We start from the raw sequence: 19,420 nt of genomic DNA, 5'->3' as shown, positions 1-19,420 counted from the left end.
CGCGGAAGAGTACACTAGTGGATGAGAAGGGCGTGCACGACATTCAAGGGACGAGAAGCCAGGAACGAAGTCTGCTCAAAGAGAAGGTCGAAATTGGGTTCAGGTGAGCTCAACTCCGGTTAGCCGGAGAATCACCTACGCGAAGAACTACTCGAAGAGATCATCTTTGAGCTGAGTTGCCCTGTGGAAGGCGCCTTAGATGAACAGTATGAAGGCCCCTTCTAGCCTTTGAAGGAGTGTTCTGATAGTCGTTAGACGCAGATAGAGCTTTATCTGCAGTGGATAAAACTTATCTGATGGAAGGTGTCTTGGACCATCTTGGAGGCATCTTCAAGCTACGGATAGAGTTTTTTAGGAACTATAAAAAGACCCCCTGAACTTAGGAAATAATCAACAACTCCTGTATTCATTTCCTAGCTTACTTCTGAGCATTCAAAGAGTATAAGAGGCTTCTCCGCTTTTAACGAAGGCAACTTTTTAGTGCTTTTTTTTTTTTGCCTTGGATTACAACTACCTATGTTGTAACTAAGTAATTTCTTAGTCTCTTTTATTTTTAGTTGTTCATTTTCTTTTGTTATAATTGTGCTACTAATCTAAGTTGAAAGATCGGGAAAGGTTAATTTTTGTTATATAGGCAATTCATCCCCTCTTACCACCCCGCTGGCCAACAGAATCATTTAGGGCAATCTCAGGTAGGACAACTTCAAGATTTTCCAATGGATTGGCAATCGAATTCTCTTCTGGATCTTCCTCAAACTCTTTAGGGTCCTCTTCGGACTTTTCAAAATCCTCTTCATGTATATAGTGAAGCAATTCCTCACATAACTCTGAATATGTGACGCGTCCTTCATGGTGCCCCCATACATAGTCTGCTACCACCTTGGGATACACCAGCAATGAACGCATCAAAGCTTAGATCTTGTAATTGTCCAAGACTTGAAACTCTTCCCGCTCGAGTTTCTAGAATAATTTATCAAGCCGTCCAATGTGTCCACTGACTCCATAAACAAAATTATACTCTATCTCCTGAATTTCCTCCCTCAGCTGGTTCCGTCACACTTCGCGACGAGTCAAGGTGGTAATCGTCTGTGTCATCTATAAATTGAAATTAAATAAATCAGTATAAAACTAACTAACCAATACAAAATCGGTTTAATTCAATTTATATAAGCATAGAACCAACATTATTAATCAAGAAAAATAAATCTTCTCGATTTTCAAGAGTCTAAGTCGACTGACCTATTGGACCAGTTGATTGGGAATCCAAATCCTAAGCTTGGTCCATTGTCCCCGTTAGAACTAATTTAATTGGACAAGGATCTTCTGTACCAATATTTTATTATTATTTAATCTAAGTCTATTTAAGTCAATCTCAGACTTATTGATCAAACTCAGATCCGTTTGATCAAACCAATGCCTATTGGATTAAATCTGACCCATTAAAATAAATCTAATATATTTGATCAAATTTGATCCAATAGAACAAATTTGACCATTTGATCATATCTAATCTAAATCTAATTAATCAAATCAATCTAAATTGATTCTAATTTGGATCAAACTGGTTCGATTAAACCAACTAACTAACTAATAATTTAAAGAAGACTAAATCTAATTGAATTTAAATGATCTGGTTAAATTAACTAATGATCATTAAATCTTACTTGATTAACTAATCTAATCTAATTAAATTAACTAATAATTTAAACTAGCCCAGAGTGTAATTTGTGTTAAACTGATTCCAACTAATTTAGTTTGAAATCAGACAGATAAAAATTGAAGGAAAAAAACTCAACTTAGGGGGCGTTTGGTTTTTTCCTAGGAATAGGAATCGGAATGGGAATAATTGTATTGTGGAATGAGAATGGGTATGAGCATGAATATCACTCTTAAAAGCAATGTTTGGTTAGTTGCATATTTTCTATCGGAATAAATCAAAATTTTCTTTTTTACCCTTAAAGAAAAATAAGAGAAAAAATTAGATGTGAGAGAAAGATGAATGTGAGAGAAAAATATGATGAGAGAGAAAGTATGATGAGAAAGGATGAAGAGAGAGAAAGTGTGATGTGAAAGAATGAAAAGAGAGAAAGTGTGATGAGAGAAAATGAGAAAAGAGAGTGTGATAGGAGAGAGCATGATGAGAGTAGATGAGAGAGAAAATATGATGTGAGAGAAAGTACGATGGGAGAGGATGAAGAGAGAAAATGTAATGAGAAAAAATAAGGAGAGAGAGTGTGATGAGAGAAATTGAGGAGAGAGAATGTATGGTGAGAGATAAAGTAAGATAAGAGAGAAAGTGTGATGAAAAAAAGAGAACATTGAGTATGATGGGAGAGATTGAGGAGAGAGAAAGTATGATAAGAGAAAAAGTATGTTGAGGAAAAAAAAGGAGGGAGTGATAAGAGAGATTGAGGAGAGAGAAAGTGTGATGAGAGCGAAAGTGTAATGAGAAAAAAAGAGAAAATGGAGTGTGATGAGAGAGATTGAGGAGAGAAAGTATGATGAGAAAAAAGAAGGAAGAGAGTGCGATGGAAGAGATTGAGGAGAGAGAAAATATGATGAGAGAGAAAGTATAATGAGAAAAAAAGGAAAGAGAGTGTGATAGGAGAGAGAAAGTATGTGATAAAATGATGAGAGAGAAAATATGATGAAAGAGAACAAGGAGAGAGAAGTGATATGAAAGAAAAAATAAATAAACATATTTTGATATTTGATATTAAGGGAGAAAATTTTAGTTTTAGGTTAAGGGTATTTTTGGAATAAGAGAATATTTTGATTGATGAAAATAGAGTAATGACTCATTGAAGGGAAGGTACATGGGAATGAGTTATTACCCAATTTCAAGGATTCATTTCCTTATTTGCATTCCTATTCTATAATCCAAACATTAACAATGACAATCAATGATTCTCATTCCCATTCACCACTCCTATTCCCCTAAACCAAATGTCCCCTTAATTTTTCTTTCTATGTTTCAGGAGAGAGAAAAAAAATTAACTAGAATTTTTTGTTGTTTTTTTTATTTCTCTCATTCACGATAGAATATTTTCTTTCGTTTTTGTTTTTTTTTTAATTTTTGTTTGATTTATAAAAATTAAACTGTTTCTCAAACACTATATTCACGTTTTTTTTAGCTGCTTTCTTCGCCACGATCTCCGCCGCCTTTACCACATCAACCGCGACAGATGCGGTTGTCGGCTACGACGGCCAGCCGTGGATGCCTTCGTCGGCCACTGACACATCGCCGGCAGCCTCTGACGCATCGCGCCCCAGCCACGACGCATCGTCGGCCACTGCGAGAGGCGATTTTTAGCGCTTTTCAGCGCGCCCCGGCCACTGACGCATCGCCGGCCAGTCGGGATGCCTTCGCCGGCTCCGTCGCCGACATACCTCCATGACACGAGCCTGGCTCCGGTAGGAATTATGACGAGGAAATTCGACAATTACGGTATAATAGAGGAATTCGGAGAGGAGAGAATGTTGGAGGGAAGAGCAATCACATCTACAAAATCTGAAAGTTCTTGCTAGTTCATAAACTAAATCCCTGCAATTAGTTTATGGATGCTCTGTTTATGGATGCTCTCTTTCTTTGCCTAAATAATAGAAATCCCACGTCCCCAGTACCAACAGGTCTTACAAGTCTTAGTTTTTTACCAACTCAGTTCACAGCCTTTGCATAGGTTTAGGGCAATTGTAAGACAAGTGAAAGTTCATTGGATATGATTTTTGAGTGAACATAAAGTTTTTGCTCATGGATACAGAGCTATTGACATCCAACGACTATAGTTTGGAATGGTGATTCACTATAGGCATTAGAATTGAGTCGTTGGAGCCTTTTATAAAAACTCTTTGAGAGCTTTTGGGCATAAGACTTCAGAAAAAAATAGTCCTGAATCTCTTGTAATCAAAGTCCTCAAAAGATTTCAATGTTTGGCAAAAGGTTCAAGGCTTCAACTAAAGCTTTTAATAATTTGCTCTTCCCTAACCTTTTGTTTACATCGTCATAGAGAATGATGATTGCTTGGGAGAAAAAAATTCATATAATTGACCTAAAAATGTTGGCTGATGGGTTGTCCGCTTCAAGTGCTTCCTAATTTACTTTGATAATCGATGAAAAATTTTCATAGAATCAGATCCATTATCTCAAAATTAGTTGGGGTAAGTTAGGTACATGATGTCAACTACACCAAAAAAAAAAAAAAAAATCATGTGATACAAAAATTAAATGCAACATATTATTAATGAAATGCACCTCTTTATATATGCACCATGTGCCTGCCTGTTGCCATCAAATTTTCTTAGCACTTTTGTAGCTGGTACAGCAACAGTCATCTCTTTATCATCCAATTAACATTAGCACATTCTATTGTATACTCAGTCTAACAAACAAAATAGAAAAGGTATGCTAAAATAAAAGGAGCCTCACGTTAATAAGATTCTCTTGCACATGCATATGGCACCAAGAGAGAAAGAAAAAGAAAGAAAGAAAGAATGAAAGAAACACTATACACTATTCCTCACGCAAAGTACATAGCCACATGCACATCACTGTATGACCTACTACTATCTTCAATGCACTACTCAATTTGCAATTGTAAACTTTTACAAGGTCCTAATTCAGCAACACATTTAGGGTTAAGACATGGACTAGTTTTGCTGAAGAGGAGGATGAGAAATCATGGAATAGTGAGGCATGCAGTGATCATGTATCACATGGAGAAAAGAAATTATCCATTATAACAACTACACTTGCATCTGCTGTCCACCTTCACATGCCATGCTCCTCCTCCTTCACAAGAAGCAATTGGCTCATGCATTAATTCCTATCACTCCACAAACCACACACCCATATGCCTATCTATCTACACACAACCTTTAGCATTCTCCTCACAAATATATCTAGAGGATGTGACAGATATGATCAACTAAATTAGAGTATACTTATGGATCAGTTGGCAAAACGAGAGCAATGGAGGTGGCGAGGGCAGGAGATGGTGTGGTCGTTGGTCAGGCCAGCAGCCTGCATGAAGGAATGAACAATTGTCGAACCGACGAAGCGGAAGCCACGGCGAACCATGTCCTTGCTGATGGATTCCGACTTGGAGGTCTTGACTGGGATTTTTCTGCAGGACTTGTAGTTTGTTGAGATGGGCTTGTGGTTGACGAAGACCCACAGATACTTATCCAAGGAGCCAAAGTTTCTCTTGACCTGCCCCATTCCAATCAAATGTGTTGCATGATTAAAGTTAGCTCTCCTTTTCAGCTTTTAATGGAGTTAGGGTGAGAAAAACTAAAGCTATCTCTTCATTCAGCTATCAATTCATGATTATGATATAGTTGACTTCAGACATGATATCATATTTTTCTCATGCATATACTTTCTAACACATAATATCTGGAAGAGAAGAAGAAAGGAAAGCTGGATGTAGCACAGAAACTCTACCATGAAGAAATGTATATATATATCTACCTCTAAAATTCTCTTAGAATTTTCGATAATTCCTCGAACTCTTCCTAAATCCAGCTTCAGTTCCACACTGATGGAAACCATCTGCTTCTCTGTGAACTTGGAGACAGACTCTGCATCAAATTCAGCAAATGCCACCCTGCCACACAACATTTCTTTCAAGATTCTAAATTGTTTGAGACAAGTACTTTCCTCTGAATACAAACTGTTTGTAGCATTCATCTAACCTGAATTCATTCCTCTTCTTCAGTATAGTAGTCCAGTCCATCCCCACTTGAGCTCCTGCTAGAACAAGCAACTCAAACAACATCCTGCAAGTTTATCCATCTGAATCTTGTCAACATGTAAATTTAGTTGAAATTTGTGCAGATAAGATGAAGAAATTTGTGGAAGTAATCACCTGTCATCATGAACTGGAACTCCCCATTCCTCATCATGATAAGCAGCATACACAGGATCTGTGTATACATCAGTAAGAGGATGGAACAATTAGTAATTTGCCCTAATTTTTCTTTGAGTTTATTGTAATTTGTAAAAGCCCTCTTTTGGTACCTGAACTCGGTGTTATGAAGCTGCACTTCTTCTCTTCTTGGGAGGCGCTCATGGCAATGTCGGGACACTCAATAGAACCCGCCAACTCCTCGATCTTGGCCGGAGTCCTCCCGTAGTGGGCGATCCGAAGCTTCCTCTGGGCTTGCACGAGCGCGGCGTGCTCCCTCTGCGCAGCGGCGACACTTCCGGCAACCCTGTTGCGCAGCAGTCCCGAAGAGAAGTCCGCCAACCGGATTTCTCCACTCACCTTCTCTGGCTTCTTGTTCTTCTTCTCCTTCCTCGCCGCCGCCGGAGGTGACCAGGTCGAGGCCTTCGGCGTGCGGAGCTTCTCGGTGCTAGAGTCGAGGCCGATGGGCTCGCCCCTCCGCTTGAGAAGGGCCGTTGCCGTAATCTTCGTATACGGTATCGGCGGCGATGGGTGGTCAATGGAAAAGACGCCGGCGGCTGCAGCGTTGGCGAATGAGGTGGGGAGAGAAGTCGATTTCTGCAGAGTGTGCTTGACCGGGCGGGGAGATTCCAGAGGAGAGATGCGGTTGGAGGGCGGCTGAAGAACTTGCCTGCCGTCGATCGCCGGCGATGCGGCATCGGATGATCTAATCTTGGAGTGGCACATGTTCCGATCGTTTCGTGGAGTTCGGAAAGGAATAGAAAGCAGAGAAGCACAAAATTGTTTATATAGACACAAAATATTATAATATATTGAATTATTTGAATTCGAGTATATAAAAATAAAAAGATAATAAATAAAAAATATATATAATTATATATTTTGGTGCATAAAGATATACGAACTATTGAAAAGTTGTATATTTTAATCAAAACTTAATTGTGTACAATAAGGTATATATTGACTTGATAAAATATTATATATATATATATATACATATATTATTAGTTGAAGCATTTTTTTTTTTTTTTGACAAAAACTTAAGCTAAAGTGAGAGAATTGTATAAAGTCTTTATTTATTTATAGGCTTTGAAGAGGACACGAGGTAAACTATAATGACAATTGCTTTCGCCAACTAATAATTTGTCCTATTTTCATCACATTGATAGTCGAGGCAGTTAAAGGTTGTTAATTTTTTTCTTCTTCTTACTTTTGCATTAAAAATAAAATAATGAATCAGATAATAGTGATCAGGTGGCTGATTTATTCTTATAAAAAATTTTATAAATCGTAAAAATAAATTAAAAAGTATTCGTGATGAAAGATTCAGAAATTCAGTATTTTATTATTGCACATCTTATTAAAAAAATATCTACAAATAGATTGTAGTTAGGGATTAAATTACGAGTGCCCAGGTGATAACGTAGCACCCTTCTACTTCGACTTACTTTTACATGATAACACTTACAAATGTCAATTCGAATAGATCGAATCGGTTCAATCAGATCAAGTCGAAATAATATATTACAAAAAAATCTCAATTCAAATCTAACTCGAACTTGAATGCAATTTGAAATTCGAAATCTGAACTCGAATCCGAACAATCCGACCAACTCAAATAATCCGACCAACCCAATTAAATTTTTTTTTACTATTTTTTCTATAATTTTTTTACTTTTAGTTTAATATTTTATTATTATCATACTAACCTTCTACTATTATGCACTATCATGTTAATTTTTAAAATAAAATTTGATTTAATCTCAACAAAAAAAAATAAATTCTAAATTCAGATCAACCTGAACCCAACCTGATCCTAACACAATCCAAGAAATGAATCCAACTTGAACCCAAAAACCTCCAACTCTAATCCAATATTTTTGAATTGACTCAAGTCGGGTTGGTAGGTCAGATTTATTTTTGACACCCTTAATGACACTCATGCTAAGTGTCTCTCATCATCAGATCCATGGTTAAAATGAAGAGAGATAAATTAGATATTGAGCGGCCCCTAAATAAAAAGGTTATTTGCTGCATTCACAACTTACATTCTTATCCAATAACTAAAGTCTACTACTTAGATACCAATTCAACTATGTCTCTTCTAACTACTTTTACACTTCCATGGACAATGGATGGTTTAACTAATATATTAGTAACAGCTACAACATATAATTCACAAAGAAAATGAACTACCATTAGTCGATAAAATTGCTTAAAATGAGCTAGCATGCAGCTCGATTCAATTCACTTTTAGAAATTTCTGATAAGCATCTCCTTCTGCGCCCATAATCCTCATACATTTGATTTTTTTTATAATTTTTAAACAAGAATCAAACTAAATTGAGCTAGTCAGTTGGCATAACCCACCCACCCCACAAACTTCTGATAATTCAGATGCCTAAATTTTACTCAATTATTTTTTAAAAGTAGATGGTTTTTCCTACTGACCATTAAGATATTCATTCCATTTAATATTTAAATTTTGATTCTTTTATTCTTCTTCTGAGTACTCTAATACTACACCACACGCCTCTGCCCTTTTGTGTCAAAGTGCAGCTGAAGCTGTGAAGTGATGGACAAGGAAACTCATCATTCTTCCTCCTCTCTTTTTAGCTGGCAGGAATCTCTTCCATCAACCATTCCATTCTATTCCTTACCTTCCACCTTAGACAAACCCACATGTGCTTGCTCCAACATATGTATTTATGATAGTGTTTAGACGACATAGAACGCTAATTTATACATAATTAATTATACGAATTAAAGAACGTACGTCTCTTTATTTTATTTACGTCTGAATTTTAAAATGAAGAATTTATAGTATACGTACACAAACCAAACCTTGAAGTTCTTGATTGATTTCTTATGATTTAGTAGCTAGCATCTACATGTATGATTTTGGCAATTGAAAATGGTAGGATTCCTCTGTAAAAACTAATATTCGAGTTGATGAGCTGCTCATGCACACAGCCAAAGTTGAGGAACGTGATTGATGGATTGGTTAGGATATGGCCACAGCCTTTAGGGATGTCAATGGCATCTATGCATGCTTACAACTACTGTTTTATTAGGGCATTTGTTACACAGCTAGCTAGCTAGCTTTGCGTGTGGGAATTGATATTGATAATTGGGAGCTTAATATTTAGTAAAGCCATGTACGTACAGTTGGAGAGGTGCAAGTTGAGGGTCGTTGAGTGGCTGGCTATATATGAGCCACCCACTTCAATATATAATTAACCTCGATCGGTCTCCGAGTTAAGTACATGGCTATTGCTATGCCAAGATTATATATATTGAAGGCAACAAAACTTTAAGCGATTTAAGCAATTGTCTACAAGGTTGCGAAAGATATGAAATGCATATTGATCGATCATGCGATGAGATTGAATCGTGTGAGTGTGTACCATGAATTTGTTTTAGACCCCTAATTGATTACATGAGAGTTTTTAGTTTTGAAATGAGCATGATGAGGTTGAGAGTTAGTGAGGTCACAGCACAAGTAGTTGTCATGGGTAGCTATAGAGCTAACTTTAGACAAATTAAAGCGGTATAGGATAAGTCAATTCAAAGGACACTGGATATTTATGATCAAATTATTGGACTGCAAAGAATTCAAGCCTATTATGATTATGATAGGCAAGGTATTTCATCAAAACTTTCTTAATGATAGATTTTTTTTTTTTTGTCTTGTTTTTTAGCTGGTATGAGATATCTATTTTACGCCGATTAATCCTGCGGATGTCCAACTCAGTCCTACAAAAGTTTTATACATGTCACCAGGATAAATTAAAAAATACTCATAAAAAATGGCCCATCAATCCAACGTTTTTAGATCAACCGCTCATTAAAAGAAATTCATCTGATAATTTATCAAAATTAAAATTCAATCATTAAATACTTAAGAAATTAAGAAAATATCTTACCGTTGCACCGGGAGCATTTTTCATCAAGTTTGTAATAATCCTTGTTGGGGTGGAAGAAGTCCTGAGATCATGGCGAGAATCCATGAGGAGCTAGCTAATCATAAACGACATGTGACGTGGGTAACAAAGTTACTGGGAAAAGATTTTATGTTGGAGATTTGTGTTTGGTACACATGAATAAATTGCAGTAAAAACAAAGATTATGTTTGTGTGGCGGGTTTTCACTGTTGATGTGCAGATTATATAACAGAAGAAAAATTTATGGGATTAAATCATGATAATTGAACGGTCTATCTAGATGAGAGAGATTTTATTTCTTAAAAAATTATTTCCTCATGAGCTATGCTCTCATACAGCAATCAATCATATAAATATCAACTCAACTATGTCCGTGGAGGCATATAACTTTAATCATGTGATAAAAGGTGACTTGCTCACCACAAGCGTCCCTTATTGTTGACCACACAGTGAGACAAAAGGAGTAAATCATAGTGTGACTGAGTGACCTCTTTAGATGGGAGGAATTTTATTCCCCAAGAAATTGTTCTTAAGAATTCAATCCCTACTCTCATATGATAATCTACCACGTATGTACCACCAACTCGGTTTTGCCCAGGCCATATAATTTCAATCATTGGAGTAAAAATAATATCACTCACCCCAAGCAGTCAGTATCATCAACCTCACAACAAGATATAAACAGATAAATCATGGAAGATATTTTATCCTAGTGCAACGACCCTTTACATAGGGAGGTTATTCAATCTCTATTCTCATATGATAATCTACTACCTAAATATCAACTCAGTTATACCTAGATCATATAATTTCAGTCATTAAAGTAAAAGTGATATCATTCACCCCAACCAATAAGTTTCACTAGCTCCGTGATAAAATATAGATAGATAAATCATAAGAGGACATTTTATCCTAACGCACTGACCTTTTATATGAAAAGGTCAAGCACCCAATAAAATATTTTATACTTACTAAAAATTAACTCTAAAATCTATTAAAGTAAACCCTTATCCACACTTATCCATGATCATATTAATAGACAAGGATGCCTCCACCCGAAATCATGTCAACCCATACTCATGGTGGCAAAAGACAATTGCAATTGCCTCTAACGCCCCCACTAACTCATTACCAACACAAAAGAGATAAATCACAGATGATTACTAGCTTTTAGAATAATGATTGACGCATGAAAGAGACATTTATCTTGACTATACTAAAATTCGAACCTTAGACCTCATAATAAAAATAACTCGTGCACTAACCCTTAGACCATTCTAAGAGGGCACGTCAACCCACGCTCATGTTAATAGACAAGAGGCCTCCACCCGAAAGCAGTTGAAGAAGCCTACTGCCACAAGCAATTAATGAGCATATTGAGGCATTATTTAGGTAACCAAAACCACTTCCTAGATAGCTATCTTCTCCATTACAATTACGAATATTATATTTTCAGTGTTTTCCTTTACTCGGCCAAGCTTTTCTCACCAATTTGTAATTGTTAAATACAAGAAATATGTACAGTTATTATTTTGGTGTGACGTGTGAAATTATAGTACATTAAGAAAGAGTCAGTCTGCAATATAATTCAAGACTTGAGAGTTACAAGCTGTTTTCTTTCAAGCAATAGTGAAATTTTCCGGTCTAATGTTTAGAACAACGAAACCTGGCTTGTTCACTGCCTGTACAAAGCAACCATATGATAAAGAGCAAGGTCACGGTGATCTATGCTGGGGAAAGAGCACGCCTGCATGTCGGGCATTCCATCTTAATATCCATCCATCTCTGTAAGCATTCAGAGTGGAAGCAATGATCACAAGGTGTCACCTGCATGCCCAAAACATGATTGATATATATTCTCGATCAGCAAGGGAGTAGATAAGAATGATGCACAAAGCTAAATTCTTGTTGGAAGACTTATTTTACCATATAGCGATTTGAGTTTTCCGAGAAGTCAATGGTAGCCATGCAAATGACACAATCTGCTGCTTGAGATGCATAACTTTCAAACTTCCTGTAATAGCAGTACTTTTCAGGAAGCATCTGCCAATAACCACAACCGTTAAAACTTTAGATATGTAACCACCCATCTTGAGACTCATAATGTTCTTATGAAGATTAACATATTTGTATTTGTGCCATCATCCAACATGAATTCTAGGCATACTAGTTTATGTCATTCTCAAATCCTTGAACTCTAGGAGAATATCCAAACATCAAATTATGCACGAGGCATGTAACTTACTCATTCCCCAAGCGCTAGAGCAAAATATGAGCAAAAAGACAGGATAAGAAAAGCTTTTTAGATTACATTTAGAGATGAGCAAGAAGACAGTCAGTGCTGATTCCAGGAGGTTCCAGATTATACTGACTGATATCAACTGGCTAATAGTATCGAACATGATATTGGGATTTCTTTGGGCAGGAATAGACAAATTCAAATCGTCAGAATATCTACACTATTGTTGCAGAAAAAACACATGTGTTACCATGGTTTCCTGACTATATGAACAAAGAACTCAAACCTGATGAGGAATGAACCATCGGGATCCAAGATAATGCTGAAGTAAGAGAACCATTACTTGCAATCCCATAAATACTCCCAAATATATGCACCAATAGTTATCCACCTCTATACGCAAAAAGTTGCTTGGACAGCCAAATATGTAAAATGGTATGGCGAGGCGACTAACAGACATCCCGATTATATAATATGGGTGCAGGGGTTTTCTTGTATCCCAAATGACATTAGTCACTATCTGGGGTATCCAAAATGAGTACATAATGAAAATAACAGAGCGCAAGAAATTCTGTAGATGATATATTAGCAGGATACCACCTAACAAAATCCCATCTGCAAAGTAGCATAACTTGATTTAGTAAGATACAAAAGTTAAGTTGAGTAAATAGAAAATATCTGGAACAGTGGAAAACCTAGGGATCAAAATTACAAAATGTAATTAACTAAAAGAATGCAGCTAAAATTTTAGTTTAAGAATAAAGACACAAACTTTTAAATTTGTGTCAAAACCAAGTAATTGACATCTTCATATTAAAAATACACTAGATTGAGAAAAAAATAAGTTAAGACACTCTTGAAGCAACAAGGTTAGCCCAGGTGTACGTACAAGAAATGCATATGTCATACACTACTGTATCATTTAAGTAATCAATCTATCTAAAATATCACAATAATTGTTCAGGTGCCATCCAGGAGGAAGTAATTAGTGTCATAATATTTCCATGAAGTTCAAATTGAGTAGTCTGGATAATTTTGAAAGACAATCGGAATAAATGAGTTTAGTCCCTACAGTAGTAGTTTTTACCAAATTTTGAGTTTCAGATATTATATATACATTATCTCAATACTGATCAGTACAAGAAAATCCTACTTTTAGCTGGGACTCCAACTGAAGCTAATTCACCTCCATTGACTGCCACTGCTGTACCAGCAATTCCTTGCATCAAAAACTAATAGCCACAAAAGTCATCTGACCTAGTGTCAAAGTTCTAGGCTGCAAGAATGAAGAATTTCATGTGGCAAAATTTTTTTATTAATTGTGATGAATCTCAGTGATGCCTATGTGCAGATGTCATAATACCATCTTTCTCCAACGAAAGATTTGAATTTTGTGATTGTATTGTTCATGCAGCTACAGCCTCCACAACTCCATCTGAAATTATTGTTCATGTTAGTGGATGAGGTCTTGGAGGTTGTGGGTGTTGTCATAGTTCATCTGCATCATGGGTTCACTTTGACATCACCAACCATCCATCATAGCAAACTTGTATTGAAAGACTGTTTATACACCCTATTGATTTCATCATCCTAATTATGCTCCTGCATTTTCTACTATTACTGTTAGTTAACCTATTTAAATAGCTTAAGCTTTTACTACAGTATTCCATTAGCTGCTTCACTTCTGGTTTGTTTTAGGGTAAAGTCCAAGGCTCCATGATGGATTGATTTGTGTGTGTTTTCTTATATGGCAGGCTACCATGAGTTGTTCTACATTATTCATCTTTGTTATGTGCCTCCTATCTTCCATAATTGATGGATCACATATCTCCGTTAAATGAAAAGATTCTTCACACACAGTTAATCTTAGACAAAGTTTGTTATGTTCCATAGTTTCTTATTTCCCTAATTATAACAAGTTTCTGATATATCAGGCTTGGGTATTATAAACACATGGGTGGAATCTCATTGCTGATTAGTACAAGAAACGTTTAATTTCAACTCAAGTGATTGCAGGCATTCCCAATGAGTTACCGATCAAATTTTTCTATAATAAGATGAAGTGAAACCTTAGTACAAGCTAATTGAATTATTTCTCCAACAATCTTCAGTATGTACAAGAGAGAAATTAATATGAGGTGAAACAGTAGTACATGCTGATTAAATTAATCCTAACAAATTTTCGTGCGTACAACAAGAGGAGAAATTAATTGATATGCCTTTATAGGCAAGCATCTTGTGAACACAATGAAATCTGAAATATAGTTTCTTTAGCAGGAATAACTACTCACAGAAACAGCTATACAGAACAGATAATTCGCGCCTCATAGTTTCCCAGCTTTCACCATTTTGCAAAGGTCTTCTTGCTTTCCATATAGAAAGAAGATATCTCATCTCGAAAATTGAAAAAACAACAAACTTGAAGAAAGCTGCTGTTGCAAAAGCATTGAATAGGGACTCTGCAATCAAAAATCAACACAGTTTCCCAAATAAGTCTGTGGCATTATAGCAATAGCTTCAGAAAATTCAGGCATGCTATTGGTGGAAGGAAGAGAGTAATGAGAAAACCATAAATATCAATTAACTGAGAACATAATGGGCGGATAATTAATTCTCTACTACTCTGTTCTGAAGTCTTCAACTATTCAAATAATTAATAAGCATCCACTACCCATCCAGCTAAGCAAGTATCATCTAAATTTCAAAAATAAGCAAGTCTTATGTGTTCATGAGAAAACATTGTCTTTCTATTCTAGCATGGGACCAATACATAGGCACCGCTGATAAGAGTTTGTTGTATCACACTGTGAATGACACTCAATTCCATGTGGATCTTAAAATGCTTCCCAGTAGATGGGGGGTCCCTTAGCATTCAAGACCAGTAAACAAGAAAACTATAACATCTAAACGACCATTAAGACATAAATTCATCCCACTCTTTTCCTATGTGTCATTTACCTATTCTCCTATTGTGCGATCAATTGCTGTGCGATTCAACTTAGTTTGGCTTAACCATAAGGGTTGTTTAACAATAAGTCAACAAATAGGCCATTACATCTTTAGTTTTTTGAGGTAAGACTACCCTAAGCAAGTGAAAAAATCAACTAAGGCTTAGCGGCTCTTCCCCTCAACATCATCGATGTCAGATGGAAAAAGAAATTAACAGCATAGGGTTTTTAAAGAATTACAGAGAATGGTGCCGGTCATGATTCAATCTAACTTGAAGCATGAGAACTGTGCCACAGAAGTGCTGCCCCTTGGTCTTCCAAATAATAAATGAAAAACCAAATAATAAGAAGATCTACATACCTACTAAAATTCCAGAAGTCAAATTCAAGAGGCACACATATGCATCCATAAGAGCTTGTTGACCAATCATCAGAATAGAAACCTTAGCAGCACCCTATCAAGTAGAAGAAACCAAAATAACTAGAATAAAAACAAACGATTATATGAATTGTAGTTCGTATATCTATAGTTGCAATAAGACAGCTACAAAATATGGACAAAACAAATTACTCACAGATTGAGTATTGCTATGCTCCATTTGTCTAATCAACAGAAGAACTTGAAGAAAAGATATCTATAATAACAAATGAAGGATTCCAAACAGTGCAACAGAAGATTTAAAAGATGCGAGCTATTTGATGAAGGATACAAAAGTGACCATCAATGTATAGTTAACTGCTTTGTTGTAATAGGCTTCAGTATTCAAAGAAGTTGCATTCAACGAGATTGAGGAAAAGCACTCTCCATCGCTATCTATTGCTGGACCCTCCATTAACCCCTCTAAATGGTAAAGCTCATGATTTCCATCTATTAATAAAAAGATATATTAGAAAATGGAAGCCGGTATACCTCTTTAGTATTATTGGATGATAAGAGAAAAGAAAACATTGTCATTCAACTAATATAGTAGGAGGTAGAGTCCTAGTTGCAGTGGCAATGATTGGGAGAAGCACATGCTTCAGAAGGACATAGAAACTGTAGTTTCTTGAAAATCATAAATTGGTTATGATGAGAATACCATGCCTCAATTTTTTTTTAGTACATCAAAGGGAGTTTCTTAAAGGACATGGAAACAGTTAGTCTACTTCAAAAATTTGAAGTCACTGTTTATTATTGGATTGAGAGTCCTTAGGATGATATGATCTAGCAAATAAGCAAAATAAAAAATTTAAAATGACCCAACCACTAATTATTAGACAATGCCCATATTCTCTGTTAGTGCATTCTGCTTGAAATGTTTCAAGTGATTTTGCTCAATCAAGGTTGCATAGAAAAATTCAACTGAAATCATTAGGTGACTTCCTGATTACCAAGAGCATTTTTTTCATGAATGATTCGGATTCCTAACAATTTTTAGTTTCCCTTATGGTTAACTCTCCACTTCTAAGTATGCTCTGCACAATATGCTTCATCCATTCCAAAGACAAAAGAGGTACTAAAACATATGAATTATAATTTAGTGGATAAGCATTAGAAAATAACTTTATGCTCACAAATAAATCTGGAATATTAACTTCACAGGAAATAATTAGGCAAGACGTCATCAGCTACTATATAATTGCTAGTAAGAAGAAATCTACGAAGTCAAGTACCATTTTGTCTAGATGGAACTCGCAAAACTTGAGCAGCAATCTCTATGTGACAATGTTTATCGATGTCATAAGTCACAGCTGACAATATACATTAACAGAGTGAGAAAGAAACATGAATCCAAAATTAGAATCCAAACAGGAAAGAAGGTCCTACATTTTTTTCTTGGTAGTCGATCTTGAATTGATTCTTGAAGAACTTGGGAGGAGAAAAGTCTAATCTGTTAGGAAAAAAACAATAAATAGTCCAGTTTTTATCTCAGATAACTGGCATGTACAACTATCAACAATATTCAGTGATGCAAGAAAACACATTAAATTTAATTCGATTTCCATACTTTCAGCAAGAAAGTATACAATAATTATAATCTACGTTTCATTTCCACGCTCCTATGTTGTGGGCTAGAAGTCATCATCTCATGGAATAGTCACATTTTTCCTTTTCCAGACAGCATAAAGCGACAAAAAGAAAAACATTGATCATACAGAAAAAAGATAAATATTAAAAGAATTGCTACAACTACAATGCTAAGATTTACCCAGAAAAATAATCCAATTAATTATTTCGAAATGTGCAGAAATCCATTGTAGCAGACTGAGAATGGATAATGTGATCAAATTTTAAAGGTGAAGTTGATTAACTTATTGTTTAATAAAGATTAGTGTTAATTGAGAGAAAAAGTATCTATACTTTATTAAAGAGTAGACATATTTATTATACAAACTAGAATCTATCTTCGAATATTATAATTAGGCTAATTGACAAATTTACCTAATTGACTTATATATATTACCTAATATATAGAGATAATATGGTAACAAATATTGTATACAAATAGGGGTGACAATTTAGTCCAGATTCGGGTTGGCGGATTCAGATTAGCAGGTTGGCGAACGACAACCTGAACCCACCTGATTATTAATTCGAGTCAAATTATTCAACCTGAACCTGATATGTTTATTTGCAGTTGACCCAAACCCGACCTGTTTGACCCATTTGACCCAAACCCAACCTGACCTAAACCCAAACCCGACCCGAATTCCCACTGGTGGAGCGTCGGCCGCCGATTGGAAGATGAGGAGTTCCAATTTCCTAAGGACTTGATGTGAAAATTAGTAAAATACTATATATAGGGGTAGGGTTTTTAACTTTTTGATTTGCAATCTGGGTTTAAATTTATAATTATTTACAAACGGGTTCATAGATTGTAATTGGGTCGCTTCAAGTTGATCCGAAACTGACCTGTTTATTAATCGAGTCAATTGGATCGACTCGATTTTGACCCGAACCCAAAACTATCTGACCTTAACATGATTCTTTCGTGTTCGATTAGGGTCATGTTTTCATGTCGGGTAAAAAATTGGCATCCCTAGATACAAATATGGTAACTATTATATATAATACTCTCCTCAAGTTGCAGCATAGATATTAATCATACCCAACTTGTTACAAAGATAATCAACCCAAATCCCACTTAAAGCTTTTGCGAAGATGTCTCCGAGTTGTTCTTCAGTCTTCACATGTCCCGTAGAAATCAAATTTTGTTGAATTTTCTCACAAATAAAGTGATAATCAATTTCAATGTGCTTAGTTCGCTCATGATACACAGGATTCGATACAATATGAAGAGAAGCTTGGTTATCACACCACAATTTTACCGGCACTGATATATCCGCATTATCTCACACACAAAATATGTCATAGCCTTGTATTCTAACTCTGCACTAGATCGTAAAACGTTTTACCTCTTACTCTTCCATGAGATTAAATTTCCTCCCAAAAAAAAAAAAATACAATAACCTGAAGTAGATTTTCTATCCATTTTGGAACTTGCACAATCTACATCCGAAAAACATTCAATATCAGTGTGTCCATGATTTTTATATATGATACCTTGTTCGAGTGCTCCCTTCAGGTAATATAGAATTTGTTCTAACACTGTCCAATGATTAATGGTTGGAGATGACATAAATTGACTAACAACACTAACCAAATATGTAATATCCGGACAAGTTACGGTAAGATAATTCAACTTTCCAACCAACCTTCGATATCTCTCAAGATGTTCAAATAGTTCACCTTCTCCTGTGAGATGCATGTTCTGAGTCATTGGAGCACTACAAGACTTTGCTCCTAATTTTTCTATCTCAGTTAATACATTAAAAACATAATTCTCTGAGATAGGAATATACCTTTTTTACCTTTCATAACCTTAACACCTAAGAAATACTTCAGTACCCCTAGGTCTTTTGTATGAAACTGAGTATGAATGAAAGATTTAAGATATGAGATTCTCATAGTATCACTTCCAGTAATAACAATATCCTAACTAAATTGTTATAGAACACAGAATGGTTAGAGACTAAATTTTCCAAACCAAGCATGGACTTTGTTTCAAACCATACAAAGCTTTCCGAAGACGACAAACTCGCCCCGACTCCCCCTAGCAAAAAACCCAGGAGGTTGCTCCATGAAGAAAACCATTCTTGATATCAAGTTGATGTCTCGAACAAAACAAGTGCTACCAAATATCCTAGGGTTAACATGAAATGACTTATTGGGAAAAAAGATTTTGCAAGGGATTTCACCATGAATAACAGAGAATGGCATGTGGTTAATGAGAAAATATTAACCGAGGGCTCATGCAATTTCAAGAAGATGTCTATTTTTACATTCAGCCACACCATTTTGGGAAAGAGTATCAACACGAGATTTCATGAAGCATGTCATTT

At 35.8% G+C, this 19,420-nt stretch overlaps 2 protein-coding genes across 3 annotated transcripts in view; both read right to left on the bottom strand.

Annotated features, from left to right (window-relative positions):
• Positions 1–4,492: 4,492 nt before the first annotated feature.
• Positions 4,493–6,676, bottom strand: LOC122052537. The gene is made up of 5 exons (XM_042614106.1): positions 6,020–6,676; positions 5,868–5,925; positions 5,695–5,778; positions 5,471–5,606; positions 4,493–5,209 (listed from the first exon to the last, which is right to left on the bottom strand). Exons 1-5 carry the CDS (start codon positions 6,630–6,632, stop codon positions 4,949–4,951), a joined length of 1,152 nt encoding a protein of 383 aa, XP_042470040.1. The 5' UTR covers positions 6,633–6,676; the 3' UTR covers positions 4,493–4,948.
• A 4,704-nt stretch (positions 6,677–11,380) lies between these two features.
• Positions 11,381–19,420, bottom strand: part of LOC122052536 (transmembrane E3 ubiquitin-protein ligase FLY2-like) — a 42,366-nt gene continuing 34,326 nt past the window's right edge. For both annotated transcript variants that reach the window (XM_042614104.1, XM_042614105.1), the window contains exons 6-14: positions 16,845–16,908; positions 16,691–16,768; positions 15,748–15,905; positions 15,613–15,672; positions 15,399–15,492; positions 14,381–14,548; positions 12,376–12,704; positions 11,777–11,893; positions 11,381–11,677 (exon numbers count right to left, since the gene is read on the bottom strand). In XM_042614104.1, the coding sequence (XP_042470038.1) occupies positions 11,576–11,677; positions 11,777–11,893; positions 12,376–12,704; positions 14,381–14,548; positions 15,399–15,492; positions 15,613–15,672; positions 15,748–15,905; positions 16,691–16,768; positions 16,845–16,908 (1,170 nt within the window). In that variant the 3' untranslated portion in view covers positions 11,381–11,575. The remainder of the gene's footprint in view (positions 11,678–11,776; positions 11,894–12,375; positions 12,705–14,380; positions 14,549–15,398; positions 15,493–15,612; positions 15,673–15,747; positions 15,906–16,690; positions 16,769–16,844; positions 16,909–19,420) is intronic.

This window comes from Zingiber officinale, chromosome 3A (assembly GCF_018446385.1).
Source record: "Zingiber officinale cultivar Zhangliang chromosome 3A, Zo_v1.1, whole genome shotgun sequence".
Classification (NCBI taxonomy): Eukaryota; Viridiplantae; Streptophyta; class Magnoliopsida; order Zingiberales; family Zingiberaceae; genus Zingiber; species Zingiber officinale.
Note: the sequence above shows the minus strand (reverse complement) of the source record. Positions and strands in the feature narration are given on the sequence as shown.